This window comes from Gymnogyps californianus, chromosome 9 (assembly GCF_018139145.2).
Source record: "Gymnogyps californianus isolate 813 chromosome 9, ASM1813914v2, whole genome shotgun sequence".
In the NCBI taxonomy this organism is placed as follows: domain Eukaryota; kingdom Metazoa; phylum Chordata; class Aves; order Accipitriformes; family Cathartidae; genus Gymnogyps; species Gymnogyps californianus.
Window position 1 is genome coordinate 2,553,496 of NC_059479.1, and position 11,285 is coordinate 2,564,780.

The window sequence follows — 11,285 nt, forward strand, 5'->3', positions numbered from 1 at the left end:
GTGCACTGGGATGCACTGCTGGCAGTGAAGGTGCTCCAGGCAGCTGCCCGGGGGCAGGCAGTGGTGCTGGGAACCACAGCGGTGAGAAGTGTGTCCCAGTCTAGGTGTTTGACCTCCTTATTACCTGTGTGCTGCAAGGGGGTGCGTGAATTTATAGAGTTTTCTTGTCTCCCGTGTCCGGCCAGGCAAGCATTTGAAACTGGTACGGTTCTTCATATTCCACCAAGCGCTAAGATGTTTGGCAGTAATTGCAGATCATTCTGCCTATGGTGACGCTAATGCATAAAGTAAAACCTTATAAAAATGAATGATACTTCAAAACATGAAGTTTGTGCCCAAATGCTTTCCAAAAATTAAGATCTATTTTTTTTTTGCTTGCTAAGTATTATTAAAATGCATTTCGAGTTCCCCATTAGCAGCACTGTCTGTCTTGAATATCTGTTACAGAAAGACCAGTGGCTCAAGACCTCATGTTTTTGTAAGCCCAAGCTCAGTTTTTAGATAACTGAAAGCTTAGTTTTCACACTTAAAAAAAAAAAAATGATTTAATATCAATGAAGCTTCACACAAAGTATAGCTGGTCAAAACTGTAGACAGTCGTTTTGGGCTCTGAAACACAATGAAAAGTTCAGTGGGAAAGTGAGCACTGAATTTTTACTATACTTGGCACAACACCTTTTAGCACAATCACGTCTGTAAAAGTGATGATATTGAAAAGGTTCAGTGTTTGTTGAAAATAACGAAAAAATGATGTTGCCTCCCAATATGGGCTGAGATAGGTTAAGGGGCTGGGTCTAACATTAACGTAGAGAATATTTCTTTATTACATATGTACTGGACAAATATTTAAGAAGCAAGAAAGTTTCCTTTCAATCTTTTTGTGTCCTTCTATTTCTAATGTTTTCTTCCTCTGTGATTTTCTTTAAACAATTAACCAAAAATTTGCTAAATAAAGAGCCGCAGAATAGCTGGCACTTCCTCTGCACAAAGGTATCTTACTACAGGTTTGCAGGAGTAGATGGAAGGAACACAATTGTGTGGCATTTGTGCGTTTATAACGTGGACATCTGCTGGGGATGTAGCTACTTTAATCCACAGTTTATTATAAATGTTTAAACTATGTTCTTCCCGAAGAAAAACATGAGTGTAGGCAGAGCAAAGTGATAAAAAGCAGTGTTTCTGGGTGGGTTTGGGGTTTTTTTTGCCCCAGGGGAAATGTGAGCACAACGGCCCCCGACATACCCTGGTGACAGGGCTGAAAGAGACTGTACCCCTTCCCTCGTGATTGCATGTACATCCCCCCCCCCCAAATCACTTAATGTGGCGACGTGAAATCATAGGTGCTCCAGCGGGACACCTGCATCTTGAAAAGCTATTTTAAGGTAGTCACTGATAGCAATTTTTGTTCTGCAAAGTTGCTGGTGGGGACTGGCAAAAGAATGATGAAATTGATCCAGATATGTACCATATTTCAAAGTACAAAATAAGGCTTAAATTGTCTTTTTTTTTTCCTTTTTCTTCCGTTGAAACACTGATCTTTGTCTTCTGTTTTATAATTGAAAAGTGATCCTCACAGTGGAATAGGTCATCCCCAAATGGCCACCTCAGTAGCTCTCGGTATTTCTTCATTCCTGTTGACCCACAAAGGAGAACATTTCTCATACAAGTTGGTGTTTTTCTCTTCCCGCAGTGGGGAATGCGGAAAAGGTTCGGGAAGTGAAACAGAACCGCTCGAAGTCGGTGTGTGTCATCCCACCGCTGCAGCCCAGCAGTACGGCCTCGGGTGAGAAGAAACAAACGGAGAAAGAGCTGACTCTGGAGATGTAAAAGCACAAGTGATGCTGCTGGCTTCCCATGAGGGATCTGACTCTGTTTCATGGATGGCTACTATACATGTAGATAATGTAAATAAAATGCATATTGAAAAGGACAGCATGGACAGGGCAAAATATCCTGAGTGGTTTGCATCGAAACGTGTGCTTTTATTGCACAGCGCTGGGTTTTTAACGGGAACCAAGGGAAAAGATGCACAGCTGAGCACTCCCAATGCCAGGTAATGCCTGAGAGAGAATTTCTAAGAAATGTCTAGGAAAAATTCGTCTGTTCAGCCTGGGAAAATTGCTGCAACTGTCTACAACTGCAAGAAAGGATGTTTAATAAGGTGAGATATCAGATCTTCTCATTAGTCAGCAGGGATAGAGTGAACAGCAGGGAGCATTTAGATTACACGTTAGGAAAAACTTTATAATCTCGAGGAGGGTTTTATTAGGCGATGGAGCATGCCACCAGGAAAGACAGCAGGAGCCGCGAAAGATCTCTTCTGCTTCTCAGGAACTGATGGGTCCTGACTATGAACATTAATCACGTGAAGTCCAAAGTTAAATCATATAGTTAAATAAGGCGTTGTGTCTTACCAGAGGGACTGTCCCACACCTAGACACGGTTCTTTTAATGAAAACTTATTGCAGCTGCGTTAAAAGGGGAAAATATATTCTCACTGATTTTTTAAAAATTTATTTAAGGAATGGTTCACCTCGAACAATAAAACGGGGAAGCTCCAAATCCAGTGGTGATACCAGATGAGCGTGCCAGCCCTTAAATAAATGGGCAAGCCTTGTACTGTGGTTGGTTGTTTGCAGCAAGCCTGCAAAGGCTGTCTAAGATGATCTCTGCTGCCGTAGCCGAGAGCTGCAGGGTCAGAGGAGGTTCGAACGCATCTCCTTAGAAGACACGGCAGAGAGAGGGACCCAAAGCCTCGCTGCTGTTGAGTGCTTCTGCCACGAAAGGTGCGATCGCCTTTGCAGAGTAGATGCAGGTAAACTCCAGGGATAGTACCTGAGGAAGACAGATATCTCCACATTTGGGTAATTTTCTTTGAAACTCCAGGTAAGTGTTCAAGCCTTCGAATCCTTGTCCTTAGCTGAACCTGGTAGGGTAAGTTTTAGCATTGCAAACATCTACATTTTTCTTTCTCTTCCCCTTCCTCTGCATTGAAGGATCCAAGAGTATTTAATCTGAACAAGTGGCTCTTTCTGAAATAAAAATAAAAGAGACTGTAGGAATTTGCACAGTCCTCTCCTTGATATTTTTGGACTTCTCAGAGCCAATCTCCCGTGTGCAGAAATACTCCATTAGGAGACCACTGCCTGGTAAACTGGGGCTTTCGTTTTAAATTCAAGACACAAAATTGTGTGTGTTTGCTTTGCAGTGATGTGGAGGTCTCATTTCCATTTGAGCAAACTCCTTTACAGCATCCTGACATAAGCTGATAGTTCATTTTGACTTGAAGGCCACTCTTCACTGCCCCATCACTGGAAATTCACCTCATTGCAAAAGAAAATTGGACCTTTTAGCCTTATATGTATATTTTGTGTGTGTGTATATATATAGATGTACGTATTTTTTGATTTTAGTATAAGGCCATTGTCATCTTCAGTTACTTTATTAAAATTTTGATTTGTTTCTTGGTTTAAGCCGTCTTGCATGGAAGTCGTGGATTTGTCTACACTTTCTTTAGAAAACTGCCCATCTTTGAATATGTTGTAATATACAACATATATGACTATCTTGTAATGTACTACGTTTCTATTTCAATTAAATACGCTGTGTTATGAGATCATCTAAGAGTTATTACCTCCTTGCATCCACAACACGCTCACGATGACGTCGGCGGTAGCTGGTGACACGTGGAGGTGTCTCTCCGGGTGTCATCGGTCCGGCACAGGAAGCCTGGCAGATCCGCTTTGAACAGCGGCGCATTCAGCTCTGCCCCGTGCAACCCTTGGTCAGTGATCACAAGATCACGAGCAAGGCGAGCAACTGCAATGAGCGAGAAAAATGGTCTGTTTATTGGCGTAAGCAATTGCATGCAAGTGAGAGGAAAAAAAAATACTGAATCTGAAGGTCCTCGGCTACCTGGGGTTGAAATGTCTGCTGTTTACCTGCAGTTTAATGTCCACAGTGTTTAAAATTTCTCCTGAAGTTCTGCACAGTAAATAGCTATAGAAAGATTTACTAAGATGGGTCCTTTTTATCCTGTAGCTGGAGAGCAAAAAGGAAAATAAATCAAGTTGCTTGCCAAGGAGTTTTTAATCAAGTTTTTTTTTAATCAAGGATCCCATGGCCAATTCTTGCTTGGCGGTGGTTTTTTTGGTTGGTTTGTTTTGTTGGTTTTTTTTTTTTTTTTTTTACTTTTGGCTTCTGAACTGTCTTGCTTTTGTCTGAAATGTCTGGATGTCTGCACCACCTTTGTCTTGTACGGCATCCGTCATGCTTGGGGGCATTGGGTACTTAAATAATGATCTTTTTCCGTTTGAGTTTCCCATCATGTAAAATGAGTTCTCCGCAATACTGTTATGGGCTACCAAGGACCTTATCAAATAGTGGTTGTTTTGGCATGTGTAGGTTTCATTGTAATACTGTAGCAGGCAACAGAAATGGTTGGAAAAATCAGGACACTTCCAGAAAATGGAACTGAAATTTTATCTGGTGTGGAAAACAGAAAGAAAACATTTTGCGTGCATTTTTTCAAAACTGTACATTTTCATCTCACTTTAGCACAACAAGAAGCATTTCGATGCCAGGATCTCCCAGCTTCTGGCAATTCCAGATGTTGCTCGGCTCCAGGTGTGTGGCTCGGTGGCTCGTGGCTGCAGAGGCTGCTCCAGCCAGCCCCGCGTCCCTGTGCACATGCGCTGGCCGGATCCTGTGCAGATCCCAGCCCATTAATCCCTTTCAACCCTGCTTTGCAGGGCTGGGACCATAAATACCTCTCTCCTGTATTAAGAATTTGTTTGATCTGCAGAGAAGACAATATTCTGTGCAGTACATACTTTCCCAATGAGTCACTCTGCCCCAAATTTAACCTTCTAGATACTATGGATTTTTTCTTCAAGTTTCTTTACAAAATATAATAGCACAGCTAAAGCTTTCATGAAGTATTTTCCAGTTGCTTAGTGGCCAAGCCCTCTGACTAGTATGTATTTCAGCCCAGAATACCTTTGATAATCTTTGCCAGTATCCAGTGTTGGTGGTCTTAAAATTCTACAACCGAGTGGAAAACTGTTAAATGCTCAGGCTTCAGAGCATGCCTAATTAATTCTTTCCAGGGTTTTAGTCCTTTAAAAAGTGTTAAAAACATGGATTCAGTGTATCATTGAATATTGCATGGTTCTGTGGAAATAAATTGCATCAGTTTGATTCCTTTAGTAGTTCAGAGAGTTATTGCTCTGTACTTACTCTGGAAGTTTACAGGAGTCTTTTGAAAGTTAAGGTTAAAAAAGGCAAAAGTTGCTAACGATGGGGAGTAGCTCAATGGCAAAGTGAGAGCCCAAAATCTACATCAGAAAAATCTGGGCACATAGATCAAACAGCCGCATTTAAAAATCAGGCTATAAATTTCCCTTGCGCTCGCAACTCCAAAAAGCGTTTGTGTTCAGCACGTAGATTTTTTTTATTTTTATTTTGACCAGAAAATCACACTTGTGTTTTTATTTTATTTCACAACTGCTTAAGGAGATTATAATGGCCGAATCCTGGAAAGTACTGGCAACCCTTAAGAAGCAGGTGAGGCAAATTTGAGCTTTTTTTCTCTCCTGACATCAAGTACCGGGGGGTATCCAACCTCATAAGAAACGTGAAGGATCTTTCAACATCCAGGCTTATGTGCTTCTTCCAAGAGACTTGTAGATGGGAGAGATGAAAAAGGAGCATGTGATGGAGATGAACCGGTGATTATAATTTTAATGCAGAATTAAAGGGGCAAATGTCAATATGGGTGTCTATTCCTCTCCCTTCCCGCGCAGTTCATACGGGAGGGTTGCTCTTTGCAAAACCATCCGGGGATGTAGGTGGCATTTCCAAGGCAAAGTTGGTAGCGCTTGGGTAGCGCTTGCTGTGCTCTGGATGACTTTGCTCTCCTTCTTGATTTCTTCTTCTTCTGAGGTTTGTGGAGACAACAGTAAAGGCAGAGACCCATGAGAGATGTTCACCCCATCTACCTAAGGAAACACAACGTGGAACATCTTTCAGAGCATGACAGATCGTCAGGGTAAGCTCCAACGCAGAAAGGTATGCAGATCTCCAAAGGGACTCGGAGAAGTCTCTGAAGGCAGCCCTGAAATCACATCTGTTTGTAAAATTGCAAGAAATTTCAGCATGAGAGAGTGAAAATATGTTGATCTATCTACATAATATATAATTTTTCTGCGAGCATGGATCAAAACACAAAAAATAATGATAAGTCAGACTGTGCTGATGGAGTCTTTGATCAATCAAAAGCTAAAACGCTGATTCTGTGAAAAATCTGAGCTGACTAGCCCCAGCTCCTTGCTAGAGTATGTACGTTTCAGAAATTCACAATTTCAGTCTAAAAGCTTAAGGGAAAAAAAACCCCATCAGGGTCAATTAGGAAATAAAGGTGACTAAAATGGCCAGGATACGACTTCCCTTTCCTTACACCTAGGTCCCAGTGCTGTCCGTGGTGGCACCTTCGTTCGACCTCTCTGGATAAGAAGACCCTGAAGGCAGCTCTCCGCTGGCACCAGAAGAGGTAAGGGAGGACAGGGAGGGTCGTTTTCCTTGGTAATTAAATGGTATTTGTGTCTGACTTTTGCACGGATCATGGTGATGGTCAGTTAATACACCTACCTCGCTTTGGTGTAGCACTCCAGAGATCCCAGCGCAAGCTACAAAGGACAACCAACATCATTACCAGTTTCTATAGGCTTAGAAAGTGTGGCAGGACGTTACTTTTTTGTTGGTTGTTCGGTTGGTTTTTTAGGATGGAGGTCCTAAGCCTGTAGCTATAGTGCTCCGGGGGCGTTATATTAACTCCGGCACCGGCTAGTGATGAGAGGAGGCTGTAGACTAGTTTGGGATGATTGCTCCTCTCCCCTCCACGGCTCCCCCGCACAAACACGTGCCTTCAGGCTGGGGAGGCAGGCAGAATGCTCCTGGTCTGCCCAGCGCTCGTGTATAAGGTAGCCTGTTTGACATGCAAAGGCTTGCTTTGTAGGAGGAAACAAGTGTGGTCCTAATGGTCATTCAGGCCAGCCAAGAGGTGCATCGCCTTCTGGGGGTGCCTCTTGGACGTCATGCTGAGGGGTGGGATGGACCAGGCAGAGCATCTGCGGGACCCGGGGCCGGTGGGGCGAGTGTCGGTACCAGGGCTCGCTGTTCCTGGCCGGGAAATCGTTTCTTTCCTTCTCTAAATTAAAGATCATCTCTGCTGGAAGAGTAACATCAGGGCTCCTTGAGCTCTTGGTGAGGCTGAGGGGCGGAGAGTGAAATCCCGTTATGTTAGGGAAATTGAAAATCTACTATCAATTTCAAGATTTATTCTACAGTATTTTTGTATAATAAAAGCACTTTTATTCCTGTTTTCTCCCCCCTATCCTACAACATGTTGCAAACATACAAAGGGTTGTGGAGCTCAGGCTGGGCAGATACTGGGCCATCCTTATGGCCCCACTGTACTTTCTTTATGGCCTCCCAATAGCAAATGCTGGATGTTGGATGTTCACAGTGCGGCCCCAGGTCTGCAGCCTGACCCCCAACACTCTACATATTTTCCACAGGAGAAACATTTCCCCACAGAGTTCGGAGGCAAAGGCGACATCATAAAGCAGCCCAGGAAAACATAAAATGAAAATATATGGATGAGTCGATCATAAATTTAAAAAATACTTTATCAAAAATTTTACATCAATTTACATATTTAATAATTGCTTTCATTCTTTGATGCATATCAAAAGGTGTTTTGCCCTCCAGAATGGAACTTTTTCTTTGAAAATGTTGGAATGAAACATTCAAAATTAAGAAACACCTTTCTTAATTTTTTTCCAGAGGTACTCACTCACCTCAGCCCTTCCTCAAAAATGATTTGGTTTTTAAACCCCACATTTTCTGATTAGTTCATCAGAAAATCCCCAGTCCTTTCTAACTGCAGAGGAAGAGAGAGGGGCTGGAATGATCTATTGGTGGCTTTCTTGCCATTTCTTCTTTCTTTCTTCCCTTTCTTTTATTCTAGTATATGTGTGTCCTGTCTGCTAACAAGGCTGTCTATTGCATTGTACGAAATCTATATGAACAAAATGCTTGCACAAAAGAAACCCAAGAAACTAATTTACACTTTGAAACCAGAATGGGTCTGAGTCTTATAATTAATAAAGATGTTTTTTCTGAAGAGTAAAGGAACTATTTTTTCTATTAGTCTTATAAAAAAACATTCCTATTATAAGAATTTTAATTTTATCTATTTTTTTCCCCAAGCACCAGAGAAATAGAGAAGCAAGGCGGGTGCAGAGGTTAGATGAACCCTGGTTGAGCGGGGCTGAAGGAGTTTGCTCCTCTGGTAGCTCCCACAACCCGCTGGTGTGAGGAGCCAGCACCTTCTGGGCTGGCTGGATGCAATGGGGTTGATGGCTAATTAAAAAAACCAATCAAGCTGAATGGAAGGAAACATAAGGGGGCTGTAGCCCCATCACGTGCGTTAGCCTTCCCCAGCAAGCCTGGGTGCTCCCACCACGTGCTGCTGGAGCAGCTGCCCCGTCCCTGCAGCTGCTGGTGCCCCAGGCACGGTCTCGTTGTCCATCAAGTCCAGGAATTTTTCAGATCCTAATGATCTGAAATGAGCGCGTGCGTGGGGGTGTGCCAAGGAGAAGGGAAAGCTCGTTGCATGGAGAGACGTTTTGACCTTGTAAATTCAATTCCTATTCCACAGCCTAAGAATTTGGAAAATGTTTGGCTGGGCACATAACGGCCCGTGAGGAGCCAAGGCTGGGCACCAGCAATGCTCTGCCTCAGCCACGCAGGGCTTTTTCTGCCAATGGGACCGAGAATTGCTGAGGACACCTTCCAAATGGCAAACAGTGCTAACTTGTGAATACGCATTAGCATAAATGCAGCAATGCCAGATACAGCTGACTAAAAAGCACACACATAAATGTGGAAGTATGCATTAATCCCTTTTTTTAAAATACACAAGTGCCCACTTTGCATTTTAATTTTACGCAATTGCAGTGCAATCTGCAAAAAAAAAGTCCTCACTTCTGGTATGCAAACCCTTGTCTTCACCGAGCTCCTTCAAGCATTGCCCAACCTCCCCTGTCAGCCCTGTTCAGCTTTGAGATATAGATCACGAGAATAGACGGCAACCGATTTTCCTTGTCACTTCAGACAGGTTTAACCAGTATTGCATGGTAGTTAAATAACAACTGATTGAAATTACACTTATTGAAGCTTATTTAGGTGATAGATATATTGCACTTTGTATTTAATTAACCATTTTATGCTCAATACAAAGAGGTCATCTCATTGCAGTAATCGTTGCCTGCGAAGTAACCAGATGACTGTGAGATGGGTATGTTATTGCAGTTCAAAACTATGGAAAAAGAATGGATATGCTGGGCTGCCCAGGGATGGGCTGGGAGAGGGTTAATACGTGTAGGAACGGGACGAGTGAAGGTGTAGGGAGGGTTGGGCACAAGCACCTATGTGCAAACCCATCTGAGTAGCAGGGATTGCTTCCAGCAGAGATGGCAGCTAAACGTGGGAGGGTGAGTAAGTGGCTGAGGAGGGACAGTGCGTGTTTAGTCATGCAGAATTACAGGGCTGAGGAGAGCTCGTTTCCCAGGCGGCACTGCCGAGAGAGTGCGGGAGGAGCGGAGCTGCTCGCTGCTCCCCCATGGGCACACCAAGGCTTTTTGGTGGGAGGCTGCATTATGTCAGAATGATTTCTCCTTTCCCTTAGCTGACTAAATAGTTTGCTTGGAGGAAAAGGGATGGTTAAGCAGGCCGGAGATATGATGTATATTTTCACTTCACTGAAAATGGCCTTTGTACCACAGCTCTCCCACCAGATGCACATCCACTGCTCCCTGTTTGACGGCCGGGCAATGATGCCTCTACCTGCCGAAAGCAGCGTTCAGCCCTGCCGTGGGGACTTTCGTCTCCTTCTACTAACATCAGAAGGCATTCTTTCATTTTAGCGACCAACCAAGACGTAAACCTAACCTTTGAGACAACCCGCTGGCCCTGTCCTGCAGCTCCCTGTTGCCTTGCTCACCCACCATCTGCCCCACCATGCCAGATGCAACGACGTCTTCTGCCCTCCTTGCACTCTTGTCCCTTGCAGTCCTGCTCTAGCTCTAACTAACGGGGCTGTGGGGACTGCGGCTGAGTTTCGACCTTGCATGACGGTAAATCTGCAACCCGCCCCACCTTTCCTTTCTCCACGTGTCAGCGTGGGCACTCCTGTGGGCAGGGACCTCTTTCCTGGATCCTATGGGATGCCTCACGTGCTCGTGGTCAGGTTAAACAAACAGCAGCTCTGCCACTGTGACAGTGAGGAAGAGAGGTCTAATGTATTATTTAAAAGCTATCCCTGCAATATTTAAGAAAGAACAATGCAGAGGATGATAGAATAAATTATTGTAGTTTAAAGTCTATTGTGCTCATAGAAGAAAAGCGAGCATATTCATCGGTCCATATGCCTCAACAGTTGGCTAGAAGTGTAGTCAAAATTTTACCCAACCCTCTCCAGTTTCCCTAACCAGTGTGCAGTTTCTCTGAGAAACCCATATGTTCACAGTTAACTTTAACTATTAAATTGATTTGGAAATTAATTTGGCAACACAAAATCCCATAGGATAAGGAAGTCAACATCTTCATCTATCCCCCTTTTTAGGACAGGTCATCACTTAGGCTGAGGTTAGAAAATCAGAACTTGAATTTTCGCTGTAATTTAAATTTCCTCCCTCAGCCTCCTGGCATGTCACAGGAATATAGTTATTGCCCTACAGAAATTATAATTTTCCTAGTCTGGCATCTCGTTCCTGGCAGTGATCTACAGCAGATGCTCCAGCAGACGACAAAAGCATTAGGAATCAAATGGCAACGAAATTCCATGCAGGAATGTCCTCGTCCCCATGAGACACTTCTTCCACAGCAGGCTCGGGTGGTGGGAGGGGTATGGATGCTATATAGTCCATGCTTCTGTAGCAGGAGAGAGAACATCTTTCTACAACTGCATAGCAAGACACTCTAGGTATATTGGTACGTACACCTGATTTAATGCTCCTTGTCTCTCTAGGTGTGGACCTGCCTGATTTAAAAGTGTTTGCATGGGTTGATTGCATGACTTCTGAGAGCACCGAGATATTGAAGATATCACCAATGTTTTAATGTTATTGCTTGGATCTCTGGGGTTAGTTTGTGTGAAAGCTGCATTAGTGTTTTGTTCAGAGGAAGCAGGAGCTGAAGGAGATGCATATTCCAGAAGTGCC

The 11,285-nt window shown here is 43.6% G+C and overlaps 1 protein-coding gene across 1 annotated transcript in view; it reads left to right on the top strand.

Annotated features, from left to right (window-relative positions):
• Positions 1 to 1,839, top strand: part of LOC127019781 (sodium/hydrogen exchanger 2-like) — a 29,624-nt gene extending 27,785 nt beyond the window's left edge. The window contains 1 exon segment of the mRNA XM_050902010.1: positions 1,691 to 1,839. Coding sequence (XP_050757967.1) covers positions 1,691 to 1,839 — 149 coding nt within the window.
• The last annotated feature ends 9,446 nt before the right edge of the window (positions 1,840 to 11,285 follow it).